Below are 23778 nucleotides of genomic sequence, written 5' to 3'. Positions count from 1 at the left end.
ACTCCATTTTTAACACTTTTATGTGTGAAAGTGACAAAGAGTGCATTTGTTTACATTTTGTAATCCAAATCTAACGGACAGGCAGGATTAGCTGAAGATTGGCCTTTTGGCTCTCGTGGCTCCAGATTGAAGATAAAAGCTCATAAACACCAAGCAGAAACTGTGGATCAGGTTCATCAGACACTGGATCAGGTTCATCAGACACTGGATCAGGTTCATCAGACACTTCTGCTGCCTGCTACTCAGCCTGTCTCAGGATGAGGCCACTGATCATTGTTCATCCAATTAAACTGCCAAAGGAAATGTGGATTTAGTAGATTATTTCTTTGTTGTAACAACACTTCTTGGTAACAAACCTTATTCTTTTGGAAAGCCTGTTCACCTTCCTGTTTAATGAACCTACATGTATAAGAGACATGCATTTGTAGGATGAGCAGCAAAGCTGAGCATGTCTAAAGAAATATTGTTCATTTAACTATTTATTTCTATCTTATGAAGGGGAATCAGTACGACCTCCTCATGCAGCTCGTCACACAATGAGGCGTCATTTAAAAAGGCTTTTCAGTCATATAAAACTTCCTGCTCAGAAGAATAAGCTGCAGTAACTTTCTCTCAGTATCAGGAACCATAACAGGAACCTTGTGTATTTCTAGGACTGGAACCAGGGTGGAGGTGGAAATGCACTTTTTTTTTTTTTTTTTTATCTTAACCTCAGTTATTTCAAAAGGTTCAGAAACCGGGAGGGAGGGGCCTGCAGTGCTCAACATTCCTGCTTTATATTTCACCTCCTGCTTCCTTTAAAAAAAAAACCACAGCACACACTTCCATTGTCAACATTGTGCTTTGACTGAATAAGACGAGAACATTTCTGATGCTTTGGATCCGACGTACTTCAACAGTTCATCTCTTTACATCTCAATGAAGTCGCTTACCAAACCGTCACATGTTAAAACTCCTTCAGGTTCAAACGAGGGTGTCAGTCTCTCCTCGATGTACCGTTACCGTATTATCCAGACTATAAGTGGCACTTGGGTTTGAATCACGTGTGTCAAAATGTGTCACAACGAGGAAGGAGAAAAGTGTGTTTTAGTCTTTGTCACCGTCATACGACTTGATTCTTCAGGTACTTTTGTTGGAAATGTGGCTGCTATTAGACAAAGTGTGATTTACCACACAACAGAAAAATACATTCCCTACTTTTCCTTTTGAATTTATCTTGAATTCAGGCCTGGTGGTGAAAACAGTATGACAGTACTGACTTCAGCTAAGAAACAGACGCGTTTGTGCAGAAGAGCTCTACATTTATTCAAACACAGTGTCTGGATCTTCACTTGTAAAACACAGACACAGACACAGACACAGACACAGACACAGACACAGACACAGACACAGACACAGCACCAGCACCAGCACCCCAGGTCATCTATCTTAGTATCTTAGAGTGATGGGACGTGGGCCTCCCGTGTTTAAGTAGTTTTACACTTTGGATAAACCAGCTGCCATTTTGTTGGATCTGCGAATGACTCGGCATGGACGGGGGGTCCGGAGGCCGAGGGGCCGGAGCTGCTCTCCAGCTGCAGAGCCTCTTGAACAGACACGACTGGAGCACGAACATCTGCACACCCAACTGCAATCAGCCGAGTGGCGGGGAGTGGTCTTAAGAGGCCCCGTCCTTCACAGCGTTGGCACAGTAAACCTATTTCACTGGAGTGCTTTTAGAGCCGACTCCAGCCCTGCACCTCCACAATCGGCACGTAACACTCACTGCAGGGGTGACAAAGGTGCATCTCTTATCGGCACAGAAAGCCCATTGTCCAACTGGGGAAATACAGAAAGCAATTAACGCGGCAGCAGAATAATAATGCGAGCTCATTACCTATTATCAAAGCCAGTGAATTAGCTCACTGTCTACAGCGGCAGAGTGTGAAATCCTCTAGCTTGATTATTTACGCTTTTTAATTGCAAGAGCTTGTCTGACTAAGAGATTTCACTTTTATGCGCATGAAAAAGGTAACAACTTTCAACTAATGAAACACAGATGATAGATTAAAGGAGAGGAACTCTTTGAAAACATTAGCATGAAATGCATTAGATTGGGGAAAGTAGGTTATACACAGAAAGCCGCGTCGACTTTGCTCACAACTTGCTTGTCAAGTGCTCCACGTTTATCAGTCAATCAGATTACAAGCAAAACGGCTTTTTTGTTCAGCGGGGACCCGCCGCCTGTTTGAAAGCTGCACTCTCACTCCATCACTACACCTCTCAGGGTGCCAATTCTCCATCGTCGTGACAAATGAAGCTCCAATCCAACAGATTTACAGTAACCCCTGATGAAACGGAACCTACACGACAGGAAGCAGACGCCTTTCATGCCACGCGGAAACCTTAAAGTACAGATTTAAGCACTGAGTAAATGTTCTGACATCTCTTTACACTCTTGAATTATATATTTAAAACTGAGTTTCTGTTCCTGCATTTAAAATTAGGTCTTTCTTCTTTTTTTTTTTTTTACAGCACTCTGGTAAAAGATCATGAAAACACAGCACAGATTTGCAGTTTGGGTCCAGGCAGCCTGTTGAATACCTGCTCACCTCTCTGTAAAGCTCATTAGTGCCTAAAGACTCTCTCCAGCCCCAGCTGTTAAGAACAAACTCACATTAGGAAAATCGTTCTGAGAATCATCCTGTTCCTTGATAAGTGAAGCTTAGGCCCTCCATTAGGTTTCCACTTGACGCTCCCATGAGGCCACTCACCTTGTTGGCTGAAGGACTGCTCAAAAACAGACTTGTAAAGGCTGCGGAAGGAGGCACTAAGATCTTCAAACTCTGAGAACAGGAGCTGCTTGTCCCTGTCTGGCATGTTGTACTGGGACTGCGGGGGCTGCTGGAGGCTCATGGACTGGGACACGGGCTCCGGGTGACTGGTCACCTGGAGAGATAAACACAAGGAGGACGATGAGGATTTGCAGCAGTGGGAAAACACCGGCTTCATGTAGGGAGGCTTTGTTGAAGCAGCTAGAGCTCCGCTGCACGTTACGAAGGCGCCACAGACTACAGGGGCGGATAGTTCTAGTTGATACGTACCGCTTGAAGACACCTGCCACACTCGTCTGGTTACTGAGCCATAAAAAACAAGACAGAAAACCTCTAAATCAAAAAAAGTGAGGAGCAGGTCTCGTCGCCACAGAAGTTAACGGGGGCAGGGCAGCTGGAAAAGCCTGAGGATCAGGGGGAAACCTTTTCCTAACGTCACTCATTCATTTTCATTGTTGACAAGAAGTCATTTTATTAATTTGCCAATGTGAACGTAGTAGCAAGCGTAATAATAGTGAACGTCAAATTTGATCATCTATGTGTTTATTTCATTTTCTAGCAATATTCATAAAAATGCCCATTTTGTGTTGGTAGATTTGAAGTTGTGGGACTGGCCTCCTCTGGGTGGCACCAGAATGCCTTAGGAAGGGAGCAGCAGGGGAAAATGTGATGATAATTGGTATTCTTTTTATTTACCTCTTTAAGCAGTGTTGTAACTGTCCTGTCAATGTAAATACAATGAATGCCCCAAGTCATCAGCATAATATGATGATTTTGTAGATACTACTGTACAAGTTCATAGTGCAGCAGCAGGGAATTCCATTTTTCCCGAGTGTAATCTTTACCTTTTAATGTTTAGAGTGAGCTACAGTTGTTTAGTGGTGATCATATCCCTGCTTTGAGTCCCTTCGGGGTTTGTATGTTCTCCCTATGCACCAGTAACCTTTATCTGGGGACTCTTACTTTCTCCCAGCAGTCAGAAAACAAGCGTTTGAGGCTCAGTGGTCACTTTAAAGAGGCTCTAACTGAACGTGGGTGTGTTCGACTGCTTGTCTCCGATTGCCCGTTGATGGACGACCCACCTGGCAAGCCGCCAAGATGGATGGGTGGATCATGGTGGGTAATATCAATTACTCAAGCGGCACAAAAGTTACTGCAACTGTGCCGTGGAGTCGGCTAGTTTTCAACCCTTCCTGGATCATGGAATCCCCACACTCCAAGTCAGGACTTCACCAGAAACCAAGTATTTTGCAGTTTTAGAAAAGAGTTTAATGCGACTCGAATGCAGACAAATTTAAGTGATGAGTCAGAAGTCTCACTGTTCACAGTTGCAGAAACTATTTATCAACCAGGTATTGTAAATTAAAAGCATCTAGCAGAGAGCTGTGCTTTTTATTGCCTACAGACGCCAACAGCCTTCAACAAAAGACATCTAATTATGTGAAACTCATTAGAAAGTCAAACAATCCCCCAAAAACTGACTACTTGGTGTATCTGCCGTGAGAATAAGTGTTCAAGCTGTGTGTGGGGGTGGGGGGCTCGACCTCTCACTCTGTACAATGGTTAATTCAAAGTGGGAGACGAGCACAAAGTCAAACATGAAGGACTGTTTAATTGTCCTGATGAGTGACTGGAAGAGCGTTTATTTCCATCTGAAGAGGTGTCAGTCATACGCCACACAGCGAACAATTACACAAAGCACAACGGCCCCGGTCAGAGCTTCCTTCCTCGGCATTAAGAGAGCAACTCAAATGGACACAAAGCCGATACCCAGGTGGCTAAGCAAAATGTATTTAAAACAAAATCAATAGCAATACCTTGCACAAATAAGCAGCCATTTTATCCATGTATTTGTGTGGGCAGTCAATGTAATGTGTGGCCCCCGGGTGTGACACGCCGAGCAGCGCAACGAGTTTGTCAACGAGATATATCGGGCGGACCTACAGGACCGTCGCTTTTTCACCAAGTAGGACCTGACCCGCGTTCCACCGCGGGCTCGCGTTACGAGAGAGGTCGCTACCAATTATTGATCATAACATCTTCCTGGTCCGATATGTGGGCCGGCGGCTGAAGAGCACGGCTCACAAAGAGGCCTGGGTAAGAGTGAAGAGGTGATAATACAGCCAGAGTGTTTACTGCGAGCTGCTGCTTTGAGAGCGAGAGAGAGAGAGAGAGAGAGAGAGAGCGAGAGAGAGAGAGAGAGAGCGAGAGAGAGAGCGAGAGAGAGAGAGAGAGAGAGCGAGCACATCCATCAGGCTGAGCCGATCGATGCCCAGCGCCTGGAGCAGGCAGCACTGGAGGATGCAGGAGGACCACACCAAAGAGAGGGCATCTCTGGTGGGAGGACATCAGAGGAAGCGCTTTTCTTTGTCTGGCTTCCAGGAGCGTGCACATTCTCCTCTGTTTCCCTTAACCCCCTTCCTGATGCTGTACTCTCGCTCATGTCCACCCTGAACCTCGGTCTATTGCCGTCTACGGCAGGCTCCTCTGAAGACGGCCTCCAGGGACCCCCTGATCAGATGAAATATGGGATGTAGTACACTTTCTAAGTCAGGCAGTGTTTTATTTTCATCCATTCAGTGACTGCGCCTCGACTGAAGCTGAAAAATGTGGATGAAACGAAGGTTTATCATTGAGCTTTACAGAAAATAACAATTATACCAAACTAAAGATGAATAGCTGGTTATAAATACAAAAATAAGAGATGCTCATAGGCTGGAACGCCTCCAAATACTAAAGTAATATTTCGCCACACATTCTTTACTGAATGGCAGGTACCTTGTGTACCCTGCAACTATGAAGTTGCATGTAACCCTCCTATTCCTCTCCTGTCCATGTTGAAAGGAAGGAAAAAAGAACCACCTACCAGAAAGCCGATAAGTCGAGCTTTGTGAACATGTACTAGTCATTATAAGACTTCAAACCACATTTAACCAGCGAGGCACAATTCATCCGTTCAAAAAACGCACAGTGATATTAAATGATTTTTGATAATCCTCCCGCCATTAACTCAAACTCAACCCAGGCAGAGTGAACGTAACTACAGACATAAAAAAGGATAAATAGCTGCAAATAACTCAGAAGTCTCAATTAGTCTGTTTTAGTTTGGCCCAACAAAGACATAAAGCAGGGCCCGGCGATATTCACTCTGTGGGGATCAGAGCTTCATGTCTCGGGTGTTTGTAGTTCAGAACAGGTGCCGAGTCATGATTACAGGAGGAACAACATTTAAAATGTGAGGTGTGAAGAATGAAGTGCAGAGAAAAACCTATTTCAGTCCTAATTTTTAACAGATTTCTAATCGTTATGCTGCTGTAGTTAAATATTTGGCTGTTTTTTGTCTCTTTTGATGGTGCAGAGGTTGTTTGGGTTTGTACAGGATGGAAACAATAGAGTTCACTTATTTTATTACGTTTATCTTAATAAAGCATTTACTTTATGTATTCTCCTTTTAATGCTGTTTTTAATTCCTTTGTTTAAATGTATTTCAGAATGTTAACCGCTTAAGATAAAGATTCTTAATCGCTTTGTTTTAACGTCTCTCTTTTCTTTGTAAAGCGCAGAATTCCCTCGTGCCTGAATGGTGTTAAATAATATATATAAACTTTGTCCAGATCATTTTGGGTTGGTTCCTTTTTTTAAAAAACAATGTACACGTTCAGGTTTGAAGAAGAGTGTTCATCTACACGGTACCTTGATAATTATGAAACTGACTTCCCAATGTGGGAAAAAAAATAAAAATCAGGTTAATAGTAACCTGTTGGGTTAGTTGATATTATATAAACAAAAACATGGTGGACGACTAAGAAAAGTTAACTTTTTTTAAGTAAGATGTGAGGGTCATGATGATTTTAGAGGATACGGTATTTACACAGTGATATTTCTGAGGCCACATACTGTACCCCACTGAGTGTATTATATCTAGATACAGTACCTGAATATGATCGTTAATTAGTTATGTACATATCAGTGATAAGGCATATTATGTTTGTATTTAATTCGTAATGCGTATTAAGTACAACAATCAATTGGTGTCTAAGTAAAGTGAGTGAAACCAATTAAAACCATCCTTACATTTCCTGTACACCCCTTTATTGCAAGTAGAGTCCTGGGATTGTATCCGAGCCAATACTTTACGCTCACTTTATTATTAATCTATATAATAAATATGTATTATTGAAAATGTAATAAAGCTAACTGTTATAGCTTTTTACCATCTTGTAATAAGCACTGAATCTGTCAATGTGGACTTTATCACATTTGATCTTTCAGTTAAAGCTTACATGAAAGTCTATTTAAATACTTTCTTTTTACTTCAGGACAGCATGTCACTGTAGCTGGGAGTCAAACTGGTGTTCTCCACATACAAGGTGAGAACTTCCCCGTTACGTTGACTATTAAAACAAGTCATGAAGTCCAGAGTCTGGGCCTCAGGAACCCCCGGTGGTCTGTTTGAGTGTTGCGTCTTACCGGTGTGTAGCTGTGCACGCTGCCCACACTGTTGAGATTGACGGAGGCCAGACTCTGATCGGACAGGCTGTTGTTAAGGCTGCTTCTTGGACTATCGCTCCCTTCCTGGTCTGTGTTGTACAACGCCACCTGAAACGCAGATATGTTCCGCCATGAGAAACAGAAAGACACGTGAATTACCGTCATCGGCGTCACCTCGAGCGCCGTGGAAGGTAGAACATGCCGCCGCTCCGTGGAGGAAATGGGCATGAAAGATAATGTTACTGTATATTTAATCGAAGTTCACATAGAAGTGTAAATCGTGTGGACGTGTGTGCTGCGTTCAGAGACGCGTCGTAATTGCAGGCTGGTTTGTCGGCGCGGGAGAGGCGGGGTGCCGCTCGCCACCCTCTGCAGTCACACAGGAGTCTCCATGCCGGTGAGTACGGCGGTCTGGAGACGGCCGAGACGTTCCCATCAGTAAAGGTCACTCTACTGGCGATGTCAGCCACATCTGCTCACCAAGCGCAAACCCGTTTGGGACAGCTAACAAAGGATCCCAGTGCAGCCGAGACACTGACCTTTCAATGTAGGAGCGAAACTAGCCCAAGCACTTCAGGACGACGGTCTTAATTATCGTCTAACAAGGTTTAGTCCTCCCACCCTTCCCAAGTAAAGTGCGCCGTCAGACAATTAAGACGATCGTAAGAAGAACAATCCGGATGATGAATATAATGAAACCCACAGAGAATAGCCCAAGTGCTGAGGTCTGTTTTGTGAGAAAGGAATGGCAGTAATGCACCGATGGCGCTGCAGTGGAAGAGGGTTTGGCCTTTTCGCTGATGAGCGAGTGCTGCATGGCGGCCCCTGCTCATCACTGAGAGGAAACAGAGTGGGCTCTGTGTGCAGCACAATGAGACAGCAGTTGCAGCAGCCTTCAGGCAGGCAGAGCGGCTCTGCTCGGCCCGGCTTCCTGCCTCTCAGCAGCAGCAGCAGCAGCAGTGGACTGAAGCCTCTCGTCTTTGTTTGGAGCCGCCAGGAGGTGAACGGACTCACGCAGCCCCGACCGACCTCCTCTGCTGGGACCGATTGGCCGGCTCACCAACACGCTGGTTTGAAACCGCGGTGCGGAGAGCTCCATCATATTGAGCCTTGAAACTGGAGCCGCGCTTCGACACAGAAATCATGAGGAAACCAGAGGGAGCGCCTTTTCCCAGCATGCCCCCCCCCACCCCCCTTCCTTCCTTCCTTGCAGTTCTTAACTAGGTTTTTATGAGAAGAAAGGATAAGTGGAGCTTAAAACTAATAATTGTTTTATGAAAACACACATTTCAAGAAGTGAATATGACGCTAATGTAATGAACTTTACATATAAATTGCATTTTGTCGCTTCAGCAGTCCCGACGTTTTTTTTACATGATCAGTCCTATTCACCTGCTTGCTCATAAAATCATGCAGTGGCGGCTGCAATAGACACGCTTCTTTTAAGATTAAAAACTTGTATCTAATTTTTATGTCAATTAGTATACCATGTAAATCAGGATTTAGGTTTTTAGATCATCTGCCTGCAACAAAAAGTGAAAAAAATAGGTCTGTTGTTCTGCGCTGAGGTGAAACTAACAAGGAAACCATAGTTTCTCCACCACAAACGAGCTCCTGTCCACGGGAGCGTGTGCAGCCTCTTAACGCTGCTCCCACCAGTCACTTTCTGACAAAATGTCACTTTAGAAAATTCATTCAGAGGCAGAAACATGGTCCCAGTCACACGGAGGGAAACTTCACATGAAGTCAGAAAATATAGACAATTAAAAAACAAACTGTAAATCATTTATTTTGGGTTGTTTTTTTTTGTTGTGGTGCAGTGGTTGGCCCTCTCGCCTCACAGTGCAAGAATGCCCGGTTTGGGTTCGGCAAAATACATTTGCTTTAATGTTAATTGGTGACGTGTGTCCCGTGATGGACTGACTTCATACTCTGGGATCATTACTGCATGAAATAAGTTGTCCGAATAAGAACTAGTCAGAGGTTGTTCACATCTCAACCTTCAGCTTGACTCAAGGTCAACAGTTGGTATTTGAAGCAATCTTCAAGAACGAGCATTTCCATTCCTCCATCCGTTTTAAATACTACTTTATTTAACGCAGGGTAGCGCTGCGCTGCAGTCCATCACACAGACAGTCACACCCACTCACAGGTACAGTTTTGATGCACCAATTATCCCAGGAGAGTCAAACAAACGACCGTCGAGAGACTCCGACTCATCAAACCGCCAAGCAAATTGGAAAAGTTTCAAAGAATACATAGATTTTTTAAGAAGAGCAGATACAACACAACACTGAGATATTGGTGATGCTACCAAACTAGCATTAGCCTCAAAGCCATGCTGTCGGAGTGAGTTTGTAAAAACACCCATAATGCAACAGCGATAGGAGTTTTATGAACATTTCTCTGCAATTTGCACCAGAAGGTTTCATTAAAACTGGCTTCATGTTGAGATCAGAGTAATTTTCAGAAGTAGTTCTTTGGTTTTGTGAAAATATAGGCATTTTCATCACATATACTCTGTGCAACAACAAAGAAAAACTTTAAATCAAAATGTTATTCTGGCACTGTTTTACTGGACTCCAGATGAAATGGGGCTGCACGTGACCCCTGAACTAAAATGATTTTGACAACCGGGAATTCTCCTCAAATGCATCGTTACTGACTGTGGGATTAAACTGGAGAAAAGCCACGCATGCTCAGGGAGAAAATGCAAATGCCACACAGAGGCTCAAACTTAAATATTACATTTCTGAGAAGAAAAGCATCTCAAACTTATTCCTTTACGGTCTGGATATTAAAAGTTGTTCCGATACAAATGTCAGTTTGTCACTGGCAGGTTTTTCTGACCCATTAAAAGCAAAAATCACACATCTAATTGGGTTTTTAATTATTTTTAAGTGGCTTTGCTTTCCATTGTGCCACATTTTAAAAACCCAGAGAGCGAAAGCTGAATCTGGGCAACATGGTTCACAGAAGAAGGGCGAGGCAGAAGGAGAGGGGGACAGCGAGGTAGAGAGAGAAGCTCATTAGGAAGCGGGAGCCTTCCTCCACTCAGTGTGGGCTTGGCTCCAGTGTTCATTAGCGTGAAGGGGAACTCGATGAGCAGCTAAAACTGAAGGCTCAAGTACGTCGGCAAAAATCAGCCCTACAATGCTAATCAAAAACAGCGTGCCACTGAAATATAAATGTTTTGTGTAATGAAGTCATAAAACAGGCTTTTAGCTTTAAGTCTCTCACCGCAATCTATTTTTACTCTACTCAACCATAAAGTGTGATGATTTCAAAACCTCACTGCTGTGTGGTTTGACCCAGACCCCTCAATCTTCAATCCCCCCGAGTGAAGACGCCCACTGGAACACGCTCCGTCGCAAACTAGCACCCGGTCGCGTCGCTCCCACGTAGCTGCAATTAGGCGACGCGCACGCTTCCACAAGATGTGCAACACAGGTAGACGAACGCAGGTGAACGCAGGCAGACGAAGCGTGCCGGCACAGGCAGCAGCAGCAGCTCCACAGTAAAGACTGTGTATGGCTAGCAGGCAGCAGAGTCAGAGTGCTATTCTTAGCCGCGAATTAAGCAAAAAGCCTGAGGTGTCTTTTACATGGGGGCCTAATCTGGAGCATGAGACATGGATTATGAAATCAAAGCAAGATTGGTCCAGGTGTCTCAGACAATGCCAGCCGATGTTCAGTACAATCCCTGAATACAGCAGAGGGGGGGGGGGGGGGGGGAGAGAGGAGAGAGAGAGAGAGAGAGAGAGAGAGAGCCAGACTAATTATCAGCAAAAACTATTCCAACAATCCTTTCTTTCCTTCCATCGTCACACCACAGTGCCAGAGTTTCATCACCCTCTGTGTGCAGGACGCCTTCAGAAACAACTTTCGGTGCTGCAGGAGGGAACGAGAAGAAGCCGACGTAGAATAACACAAGAGGGGGTTCAAACTTCCTCCGATGGAAGAGAGAGAGAGAGAGAGAGAAGCACGATTGTTGCTGGTTCGGTAGTTGTCCTGCCAGCGTCTCCCATTGGTCTATCTGAGAAGGCGGGAATGAGGGAGAGGGAGAGAGAGAGAGACTGGAATAGAAAGAGAGGGAGAGAAAAACAGAGAGAGGGAATTCCTGTGGCTTGGCACGCCGCACCGAAAGGGGCGTGGCCTGTGGCGTGTTTACAGTGTAAGACAGTGAGGAACAAGCTCTCTCCGAGGAGTTAAGGCCTCAGATCTGCTGCTCCTCCACTTTGTCTCCCGCTCGCTTCAGCTCCGTAACAGTTTTTCGTCACAATCAAATGAACAAACAGAGACAAGTCGGAGCTGCTTTCCAACAGATCCTGAAGCCACACGGCATACTTTAAAAAAAAAAAAAAAAAAAAAAAAAGATGTTTTAATGTTTTTCTGTTCGTTGCTGTTCCGAGTTATTTCACTGGAGGTATTTGATGGCAGGCCTCCAGAGTTAACTGTCAGCTCTTCACATTAGGGTTTTATTATGCCGCCGCTGGTGGAAATCGGTGCAAAGTACTCCGGAAAGAAAAGGGTCATCTTTCTGCACCCTCAGAGCCACGAATCCGCTAAAGAAACAAGAAAAACTGCAGTTTTTCTGAAACAGCCTCCAGCTAGTGTCACTGTCTCTCGTCACGACAAGCCTAAACCCTCTGTAACATACTCGACCTACACATACGTGTGCACACAAGTTGCAAAACACGCAGACATACACTCGCTCTCTCTCATCCCAGCTTTTTTTTTTTGTAATGCTTGCAGCATATGAATAAGCGACTCTTGTAGGCTTTTTAAAAGTACTCCTGAGAGCTGCCCCCACTGGGCTCAGAGGATGAGAGCTTAAGGTTAAAAAGCCTATTTAAATTTCAGAGTGAGCGGCGCACTCACAGCTAACAGCTAACAGTCCCTGTAGCTTTGCTCTATGATGTACAAGTGTTTCCAAGCTTTTACAGATATTAGGAAAAAAAAAGAAAAAAGTGGGTGAGGGCAGACGCAGCCAGCAGCAGCAGGGGTGGTCACCTGTAGTGTGGCTGCAGAATGAGGAACACCACTCTGAGCAGTGCAGTATTGTGTTGCCGGTGTGCACCAGCCTGCGTGAGGTCTATCAGGTTACGGATGCTAAGTATCAGTATGAGCATCGTATTTCTGAGCAGACGATAACAAGGGCCCGATGCCTGTTGTTGCAGCGAGGGCAGGTAGCTGTGTGTTTTGGTGTGGGCTGCAATGAGCAGGAGCTTTAGGCACAGGAGCATATGCTTGTGTGTGTGTGTCTGCAGCTCCCCCTTCACAAGAGTGAGTGCTCCTCACTCCGTGGGGAATAGTGCTGTAGGTGGTTGGAGAAGTGGGTGGGGTCAGGGTGCAGCCGTGTAGCCAGGTGTGTGTTGGAGCTGGAGGCTGGATGGCTGGCTGTAGTACCTTGTTAGTCACAGTGTTGATTGCCAGCGTTGGAGAGGCACTTCCAGAGATCATACACTCCATCCCCAAAGACTCTGACTCCAGGCTGTACGGCGTGGAAGCCTGTGGGGAGTTGGGGGCGGGGTGTGGAGGCAGAACAACAAAAAAAAAAGGAGAGAAAAAGTCAACATAATCCAATTATTAAACACAAGAGATCTCACTACTGCAAGTTACAGAGAACAGCCTGCATTATATTTACAGTAAATCAGCTCAGTCGGCATGTATACGCAATAGGGGTGGATAAAGTATATTTCAGTTATTTTTCAAACCAGTTAAACAAGCTGGGCTATATATTAACCAATGTTAACTTATGGAAAATAGATATCACAAAAGAAATACCGTCAGAAATGCTCGCAATTATAGATTTCCATTCAATGTGCATTCTCATACTCTGGCAACATATTTGCTCCACTATGTACACTCCAGTATCTGAGGTGAGAGCTTAATGTGTGCTGGGAACATGCAAGGGACAGAAAAAAAGCACAGTAATCTGATAATAACTGTAATTACAGTTAATAACTGTATTTGAACACCAGATATATCAGATACATGCACGTTGATTTATGAAATCTAACTGAGGATTTTTAATAGATTTTTTTGACGAGTATTAATAATTGTCATATATTTTCACAATTCAGTAAGAAAGGTGACATTTGTTTGGGCCATCATGGGTCAACGATCTTTAACTGTGCCTCTGCTGACAGGGCTTCTCATGTAAACCTGTCAGTTCCTGGACAGTTTTATATTAATAGAGCTTTTTGGCCATATACGGATGATGACAGTGGTCCCAGGACTTCCTCTTCACCACCAACCAGCCACACAGAATGTCACACGCCCGTAAAGCCAGCTTCTCACTATCATCCAAAACACAAAGTAATAACTGAAAGCTGAAGTTATCGTGGAAACACGGACGGGAACATTTACTCAATGCACATTTTCGAGCAAAGTCTACACCCAGAAAGTCTGAATAAAACTCCTGAATGGGCTGAGGTTTGCAGTGTCAATAACATTTGAGAATTGCTGGGGGCCAATTAAAATTGAATGATGGGCTGCAGTTGGAAGTGGGCCGTGCTTCAGAAAGAGATTCAGTCAGATAGTAAGTCGCTGCACAGAAAGGCCCGGAGAATCTGGTCAGTGTGGAAATAAAACATCTTCGGTTGTCAAGGCGTTGCGGTTTATTTTATCATTACAATATCATGTCACGACTGGTGGCAACAGGTCAGAATTCAGGGGCAGAAACACACATCTACAAAAACCACGGCTACACTCCTGAAACTCTGCCAATAAAAACTGCAGATGCACATATGATAAATGTGCAGATGACAAGAACGAGAAAGAAAAGTATTGATGCCAAAACAGAAACTCAAGACCCAAAACAAAACATTTAGTAACTCAACAAGAGTCAAACACGCATCATACATGAACCTAATTCTATTATGAGTCAAGTAAAGGCAAAGTGCACTAAATAGTTTCACCTATTCACAATCTAAATGTGTAATAATAGGAATTAACTATATATAGGCTGTTCAACTTCACTATCATGTGACTGTCTTTGAAAACTTTCCTGTATTTGTGTTGGTATTATTCACACTGCAGAGTGAAGTCGCGTGTTTAACACTCACAAGTGAAAAAGCTCTTTCAATATAATTTTATTTGGAAAATTGATCTACAAAATGCATTTCTTTCTATTATCAAGTGACCCTACAAAAAAATATATATATAAAACACTTTGGGCCCTGAACCATAGTTTGGGGAAAAAACTGCTCTATATAAAAAAGGATTCCTTCTGTTTAATCCCAAATGAGTTTATATTTTCCCCCCATATTTTTCTATAAATGTCCATCTTTGGTTGCTCATGTACGTTAAATCTAATTCCAAAGTATTGTGACAATAAAAGTAATAAAAGCTGTGTGTTTTAACCGTGCCTCCTGACCTGATCATTTTAAACATCAACTCCTGCTGCTGCTACAACTTCAGGAAGTCAAACCTTCATGGTAACAACTAGCAGAGACCAATGTCTCCGTGTAAATGATAACGTGGTTGATATTGTAGGAAACTTTGTCATTTTGTTTGTCTAATTGATTTAGTGGATTAAACTCACGCCACACAGAAAATCAGTGAGCAGCTTTGCATGATTTCCTGGTGTAGTTTCACGTTGACACTTTAGTTTTCAAGCCAGACTTTGTTAAATTACTGTTTAAAATAAATCACTTAGTAGAGGTTATTCCTCAACAGAGCAAATGAAGTCACCTGCTGCTCCTCAGTTAATACATTAAGAAAGTCAGCTAACAGCCCTGCAACCCCCCCCCCCCGCTACCACAGTCCGCAATGTCATCTAATAACCCCAACAATGGCGGCCTACATACTCCAGGTGGCGCTGCAGGAGCTACTGACGCAAGCCGGAGGAGGAGCATAGACCTATAGAACTCAGAGTTATATAGAAGTCTATGAGTACGGTCCTACTTCTAAATTTCTATGTGCTCCGTCTCTTCTACTGCGTTTTTGGGGTATTTGGCAAGTCACAGCGCCCCTAAAGACCTGGCATATGTACTACATGCCCTGAAGCCTCGTGTTGAGCTGTGTTCATAGTGACGTGTGGACGGTATTTATTTATATTTTTTTTTAGAACCCTGGGAAGAAAAAAGATCGTTTTGGCTCGTGTGGGCGGGGCCTTAATGAACAAATAGAGAAAAAAAAAGTGATTGAAAGAAAGGGAGGGGGGGAGAGAAAGAACGAAAATTAATTGTTGGTATGAAGAGAAACATCAGGTGTAATTTCTAGTAGAACTCTTGTAGAATCGAAGAGTTTTCAGTTTCCAGATTAATTTCAGATCCAGTTGAAGATCCTCACAGAGAGAAAGCAGAAGAATTGTCATATGACAGAGCAACACCTTTATTTAGGTCACATCTGAACTGAGCTGTCTGAGGAGCTGGGACACACACACACACACACACACACACACACACACACACACACACACACACACACACACACACACACACACACACACACACACACACACACACACACACACACACACACACACACACACACACACACACACACACACACACACACACACACACACACACACACACACACACACACACACACACACACACACACACACACACACACACACACACACACACACACACACACACACACACACACACACACACACACACACACACACACACACACACACACACACACAGTATAGGCGCACTGTTGTGTGAGATAACTCCACCATGCCTGTCTCCCAAAACTGCTTACTGTAAGAGGATTGGCTGCCAACAATACCATTTTTAATTCATGATAAACATAAATGAGATTTCACAAACTCTCAATTTCAATGTCTGAGACTGTTAATGGAAAGCCCTGCAGGCAGACAGTGGCGGGGGGGTGGGGGGGGGGCTTAGGGGGCGGAGCATGTGTCCTACAGAAAACATGCTCCTCACTCGGTACGATCTTTTGTGTCACACTGAAACCGCCGGTTTAAACCGCTCGCACAGCCGCATATTAAAAACAAGGTCCTCTCCCTCCACCGCCACATTTGCCGTATGTAAAACCTCACAGCAGCAACAAAGCCGTTTGTTGAATGAGTGTGATAGTGCTTCAGTGCTGTAGGGCATCCACATGAACGGCATTTTAAGTTTCACCCAGTCTCCCCGCTCGTGTATTTGCGCGGCAGACACAATGGTGTATGTGTGTGAGCTTCCCTCGCCGGCTTACGAGAATCCGTGTTCGTCGTAGCCTCTGGTCAGCCACATTGCGGGGAAGGAGGAGACAAGAGCCCGCTGTGTAGGGATGCCCGGGGGCCAGGTCAATCTGAACAGCTCACTAAGAAAAACCTGTACAGCTGTACGTAACGCTGGGCCGACCTCATGCATAATTAAAGACAAAAGCTCTCGTTCGGAATAGCCGGGTGCGCACAGTTCTGCATTAATTGATGTTTGTAAAAAAAAAAAAAAAAAAAGTGAGTGCAAAATGTAATGTATGTAATGGCTGCCTGGGGCATAGTTTATTAATAAGAAGCCCACTTCATGACAGGCTAGTGAAGCAGCATGAAGAGGCAGTTATATAAAGTCTGGATATGAACTCCTACTGGGAGTGTTTGCATGCGTACGTCTGCATATGGGAGAGAAAGAGGGAAAGAGGGAGAGAAACGAGGGCGAAAGGAAGAGGGAGGTAAAGCAGAGGAGGAGGCTTCAGAGGAGTAGTGTTTCTCTCACCCGCTCTCCAGACCGCGGCCTCTTCTTCGGCCGTGTAGGCAAGGCGTCCTCCTTTGGGTTGGTATCGATGGCCCAGTAAGAGCCCTGCAGACAAGAGGGAAGACTGTGAGCCAGGATAAAAAAAAAAAAAAAGCTTTTCGTATCACATGAGATCCACTTGGAAGTTCACCCTGGATCTAGAAATATCTGCACTTCTGTTGAAAACATGACTGCAAAGCTGATGTCGCGTTTGCTGCAAGCCACCCCCAGCTCAACAAGGGCAAAAACGACAAGGGCAAAAAAGTGGGTAAGAAAAAAAACAATATCCAGCTTGTATGACGCTTCATCCTGGAACAATCCCAGCTACCTGTGGTCGAGGACAGCGCACATCCTGGACCGGTCGTCAGTCCATCACAGGGCAAAGTATTTAACACAATTTAGAGCCACAAAGAAAGAAACATGCACATGGAGAACATGCACTCTGCACACAGAAAGGCCTCGCCCAGATGGACTCTGGCTATGAGGTGGTAATGCTGCCCAGCAGCGACGTATACACTACATTAGTGAGTCAATCTACATGTACACGTACATATTCCCCTTAAAAAGCAGCATTTTCATGATTCTAACACGCTACTGTTAAGGTTTGAATTGTCTGGTATGGTGATTGAGATTCAAATGGTGATATTCTCACGGTAAAGTAAATATGAACAATGTACAATCATCTTCCCTGGATTCATAATTTCTGATTGCCTCCTAATGTCCAGCCATGGGGTCCACTAGGACAAGTCTCATCTGTCTTTGGCACAGAGACACACACACACAAAATAAAAACATATTGAAAAAGTCCTAATTTCTGCTAAACTCTGTCCGATGGGCTCAAGTCTATTTGAGTCGATAGCCGCGTGTTAAGAGCCGGTGCTGTATGTGGGTGGGCTTTGTTAGCTGGAGAGGCTGGGCTTTTCTTCCTCTGCGGCGGCTCCTCAATGAGAGGCTGGCGAGGGCAGCTGCTGCTGGTGAAATGTTAAGCCTTTCCTGAAGCTCCACTTCCTCAGCCTCAGGTACTGAAGTCAGCGCTCTGTTGCCAAGGATGAAGGAGCCACAGTCTCAGCCCGAGAATGGAGGCAGCGCTGTTGCTTTCTTCTGAGGTCTGAGCAAGGCTAATCGAGGAGCGAACATTTGGGGCTGGCTCTGGGGCTGCAGTGAGTAATTCCACAACCAGGCTGCATTATTTATCTTTGCATTCGGCCCCATTTAATTTATTTTTCAATGGTTTTCCTCCTCTAAGCCAACAGGAATGGCTGCTTACAGTTGTTAAAAAATGAGATTTTTACCCCAAGGCCCTGCAAGTTCTGAATTTATTTTTAATATTTCATATGACCCCCGATAAAATCTCAATTGTCAAGAGAAAGTGAGATCAGGACCTTTAAAATTACTTCCTTAGCAGAGAGAATAATTGATATTTCCATCAGAAATTCAGTGAACAACAGGAGGGGGCCACAGAACAAGCTGTATTTCAAGTATCTATACAGTAACTGCAGCATGCGCACTGGTCTGCTCTTGTTAAATCTGGCAAATCTGTTATTTTCACAGCTCATATAAACGCTGCAATTGTTAAAATGAAAAGCCAGAGTTGGCCTACATTCATCGAGGGGTTAAAATTATAACTTTTAATATGTGCGGGGCTTTGGGGTCAATTAACATTTTCCTCAGAGGGAAGAATAATTCACAGCACAATCAACATAAGATGAAGAAACATCACACATCGATGTAGGCTACAGCAAAATGCAGCAGAAGCCTCATTATATGCAGTTTTTTATATTTTTATTTGTACGAGGGGCATCAGTGAAGGCGGGATGTGAAGGTGGGACACGTCGTCTCCGTGCGTGATCCATCTCTTGAAATGCAGAGGGGTTAAAAGAAAGTGGAAAGATGCCCACGTTTTGAAAAGAGGTGTCACGCACACACAAAGCCCGGCTGGGTGGTGTTGCTCTTAATTAGTGGGGGGGGGGGGGGGGGACTTTACGTTCACCCTCGTGGGATGGGAGTTTCTGCATTTCCCTAAGCTCACCCCCAGAGAGTTAGCAGGGAAAAAAAAAAAACATATAAAGAGTCATTAAATTATTCACAAATATACTGCAATATACTGTTGCGATGCCAAGCGAAGTGTATCCTCGGAGTCTGGGGCAACAACAGAGCAAAGCCACAATATTCTCTGCAGTCATAAAACAAAGGCCGCTGTAAAGATTTTAATTTTTTTATAACAGACTACCTGTTCCCTTCCCCTAAATGACGCGGCTCATTTTCTTGCTTCGCCATAAATTATGTCATCGGCCTCCTTTCATGTATGTAAATACAGCAAAGACAAACAAAACCAAAAAACAGTGCTGTGATTATCTTAGCAACTGCGGGCCGAGATGTACGGCCAATTAAAGTGAGGATTATCAGCTGCAGTTTTCACAGGCTGCATCTCTACCTCCGAGGTAGACAGAGTGTGTACGCCACAATACCGGCTGTCATCTCTTGCACCATCTCGGAGAAGGAGAGGGAGGCAGACACGAGAGCGACATGACTCTCCTATCTCATCCAACCAGCAGTTCTCATATTCCTGCCACATTACAATATTGATGCAACATATCAAGAGCGGCTAGCGCCTCTTTGAAGTTGTCTTCGGGGGGGAAGGGAGTGAAGAAAATTCCAAATTAAACATTAAGGATGCGAGCATGTTGGCCATGCATTTGGAATGGGATCCATACAGCAATAGATTATTTTGTATTTAGTGGAGCAGCTCCCAGGAGTGTCAATATCAGAGGATTACAGCAAAACACGAAATTAGCATTCAGTCCCCATCCTCTACACAGCTAGGCGTAGCTCTTCATGCATGTGTTTGTGTGTATGTGTGCGTGTTTGTAATTATTTGTGCCGTTCCCTCAGCATATGTACCGCGTGCTCTGACAGTGTGGGGATGATATCTGGGTTAGGCTACATATGGTTAGACCTATGCACAGCATTCTACTAAATATAGGCCCGTCGGTTCCTTCCTCATGAACAAAGCAGTCCACCGGGGGGAAGCTGCTTATCAGGTTGATGTCACTGGAGATTGTGAAGTAAATCGGGCTGAAGTAGCAGGGTTAGGTGCTCCTACTGAGATTCAAATGTCAAATTAACATGGACAATACAGTCCTCTAACAGAGAAGAACAACAGTAGGCAGAGAGCTGAGCAGAGAGCAAATGAGGTCTGATTTTGAAAAAAATACTTCTGGGATTCAGACTATGGAAATGACCTGACTTCTCGCCCTCCTCTGGCCCCATCTCCACCAGTCTTCAACTGCTTCTTTTTTTTTTTTACCTTCCCCACCCACATCTGCCGTCTCTATGCCTCCAAAAAACTAGCCTCTCCTTACATTTGAAACGCACTTGTGTGGGGGTGTGAGGTTCATAATAGATTACGAGCATTCCACGCATTTCCAGACTGTCAGAGTCCTGGCAGCCACTCAAAGGGAACATTTTTCTACCAGAGAACCAGAGATAGCATGATACGCACCAGGAAAACGTTGTAGCCGCAAATTCTGCCCACATACTTGAAAATTAACATATTCTCATAAATACAGTATAATTAATTTTTTTTTTAATGCACAGGAAAGCCATGATTTTGTGATAACACTCTTCAGGTCTCACCTTCCCTGGGTCATCTTTGGAGCGAGGCACTTTGAGAAAACACTTGTTCAATGACAGATTGTGCCGTATCGAGTTCTGTGGGGAGAAACGGAGAGAGAAAGAGGGGTGAGGTGAGCGTACACTTATCAACAAGCTTATACAAATAAGTACGCAGCAGTTCAGTGTGGGCAACAGAGACACATAACGATATCAGAAATACCCCAAATCACTGTCATCAGCTTTATTGTAGTTCATTGTGTTGTGAATGGTCACGCCTTCACATAGGAACCAGATCTTTGAAATATACCTGATTATCAATACATGTAGTAGTCATCACAAGTACACAGGTACATGATACAGAATTGAGATTTAAATTATTTTACATTAAGAAATATAAAATAGTATCTCAAATTTCCCAAGTATCTCATTTTTTCCAGATACCATTATTATCACATAAAAAATTATTATTATTTTTTTTTTAAATGCTTATTTTGCAGTTTTGTTATTTTTTACACGCAAAACCTGAGAACTAAACAATTACCTTTTAAAATAATATTCAAATATTTAATGCACAATTATATCAAGAGTATATTGTTTAAACGGCCTGTGTAAGAAACATCTTCTGAAAGATAAATTAAATTCCCACTTTAGACAATCGTCAATAATTAAACGCAATAAACAAGAAAAGGAAAAACTTCCAGAGGCATTCATGATCACAATCAAAACATTGAAAAAAACCTCTAGAAAAGATTAATCTGTTATGACAGAAGCAAACCAATTAATTTTTTACTGATATCCTATTTTCTTTTTTCAATACACCTGTATAATAAAGTCAATATTTCATTGTACGATATAGTTTGAGAGGCCTGTGGAAGTTAAATATTGTGTCAATGAGAATGAAATAAAGAAGATCAGATTCCAGGAAGCAGATGAAACATTTGAGGCCAAGTGGCAGCTTGCATGCTTTGTCCCTTTGCTCAGGTAGTACTCGAGTATTGCTGCTGCAGCAGCAATTTTCATTATTTTTATTCCACAAGCAGGTAACCATCTTCAAGGCCACTTCCCTCAGCACGTGTAAAAATACAACCATGACCGCGCTTCCTTCTGCATTCTCCTAATGACCCAGAATAAGCCCACGTCAGACGGAGCACCTGCGTCTAGGAGGTAATGATCAAAATCTGAAAGGGCAGTTTGAAGTGTAATATTTTTAACACGTTTCACTGAAATATACATTCAAACATGTTTTCAACCTTTCGGTGTTGTTACAGGCCTTTTCAAGACTTTTCAAGATCTGTGTACTTACACAAATGCCAGTTCTCTATATCGAAGAGACTTTTACGAGATGCAAAACAGACATCGAATAAAACTCTCACAAGATGTCTTTGAAAAGCTTTCAAAATCCTGTTCACACATGTAATATAAGATACATGTGTGCAGCCAAAAATATACTGTCTGTATTATGATTCATTGTGACCATATAGAATCATCAGTTTCATTGAAATGATTAGAAATGGAAATCGACCTTGTAGTCATAGAATATTTCAAGGATATTTTACTTAAAAAGGCCAGAAAAAATACAAATATGAGGGATTTCAATTCAATGTAAAATGCACAGTGCAGATCATTAAATTCAATGTCAAAGAGGAAAAACGGAGTCAAGCACAAGTGTATTTTCAATCACTAAGCACCACTAGATTTTCTGCACAAGCTTAATGACACCGATCTTTATACATCCAAAACCACTTCAAGTAACTAACAGTTAATTTTACGGTCGCGGTAAGAAATGTGTAAATTTCAAGTATAGTCACAAGCCCGGTGAGGCATTAAGGACATACTGTGCTGCTTTGTTCAGGTTTAGTCACTGAGGTCAGCTCTCTTTTAAACACTCAGAGCACAGAGCCACCAGGAAGCTCCGTCTTTCATCAATGTCCAACAAACTGCATTCTGGTTGCACAACATATCAAATTCCACCGGTGCCAAAAATAGAAGCCAGAAGGAATCCCACACTGGGATGGCTGCTGATAGCAGGGCCTGATATTAATTAATGCTTCAGCGGGCTCCTGTGGGGGCAGGAAATAAATTATGTAGATCATTCTGAAAGTTAACTCATTACGGTGTTACAGGCTACTCGGCAGCGGTGAAGAGGGAAGTTCATCCAGCTGCCTGATCGGGGAGGCGAGGTGGACTGAAGTGGTCACGAGGGCCAGAGAGCGATGCTCCAGGCCCGGGTTAACCAGCAGCAAGCAGAGTCCTCACAACCAGCTGGAGCCAGACCAGCTGAGGGCTCACAAGAGCCAGAGCACGCACACGTTTCTCCACTCCACTTTATGGAGTGGTACTGACAGATGGTCACACTAAAAAGCAGTCGGGCTCTCTGATGAGTTTAACGGATGCAGTGGATAGAGAGAGAGCGAGCGAGAGAGAGAGAGAGAGAGAGAGAGAGAGAGAGAGCAAGACAGGGAACTAAAGACACCCGAGTGTAAAAGATGGGAACTGCTTGTTCAACACTATAGGCAATTATACCACAGGATGGATGATAATGACAGCCTGGTTGTAATGCTGTCAATCTCCGTGGTTAAAGGAAAAAACAACCCAGAAGACGTCTGACACTGTTCAACAGAAGAAATATGCAGGAGTGAACTTGGTGTCACGGTGAAATAATCCGGTTTGTGTGCCGGAGAGGAAAACTTTCTCAAAGTAAAACTCAACCCCAGGAATATCTGTAAAACCATCAAGCAAAATTCTCTTCTTTGGGAGAGGCCAAGCTGCTCCTTCCTACCTCCGAGCCACGCTGGCAAAACCATTGAGCTCCTCCACTTGAGCACAATTGGCCGGTCCATCATTCCCAGGACCCTGTGGTCACTCATCTCACAGTCGCTCACCTCATTCAAGTCTCTACACTTTCCTGACCCGGCATGGGTGGAATGAATTTCCCACTTAAGTCGGGACAGCAGGGTCACAGCCTTTATTCTGCCCAAGGCTGGGAAAAAAAAGACTTTCCCAAATACGCCTTGACATTTCATGCTAGCGTTTACTTGTGGCTTATTTCTTCCCCAAAAAAAAGTCTGAAGCTTCTTCTACTGTTGCGATGACATCATCTCAGTATGTATTTTTAGGAAGTTGGTATTTTTTTAAGACGTCTTAGGATCTGTTCTATAA

General features: G+C 43.7%; 1 protein-coding gene across 1 annotated transcript in view; it reads right to left on the bottom strand.

Moving 5' to 3' along the window:
• foxj3 (forkhead box J3) overlaps positions 1–23778 on the bottom strand; it is a 99343-nt gene that overhangs the window by 5055 nt on the left and 70510 nt on the right. Inside the window, exons 3-7 of the mRNA XM_080461219.1 lie at positions 20641–20715; positions 16987–17070; positions 12713–12814; positions 7284–7412; positions 2754–2928 (exon numbers count right to left, since the gene is read on the bottom strand). Of these exons, the coding sequence (XP_080317345.1) occupies positions 2754–2928; positions 7284–7412; positions 12713–12814; positions 16987–17070; positions 20641–20715 (565 nt within the window). The remainder of the gene's footprint in view (positions 1–2753; positions 2929–7283; positions 7413–12712; positions 12815–16986; positions 17071–20640; positions 20716–23778) is intronic.

Source organism: Lipophrys pholis, assembly GCF_963383615.2.
Source record: "Lipophrys pholis genome assembly, chromosome: 4".
Lineage (NCBI taxonomy): Eukaryota > Metazoa > Chordata > Actinopteri > Blenniiformes > Blenniidae > Lipophrys > Lipophrys pholis.
Note: the sequence above shows the minus strand (reverse complement) of the source record. Positions and strands in the feature narration are given on the sequence as shown.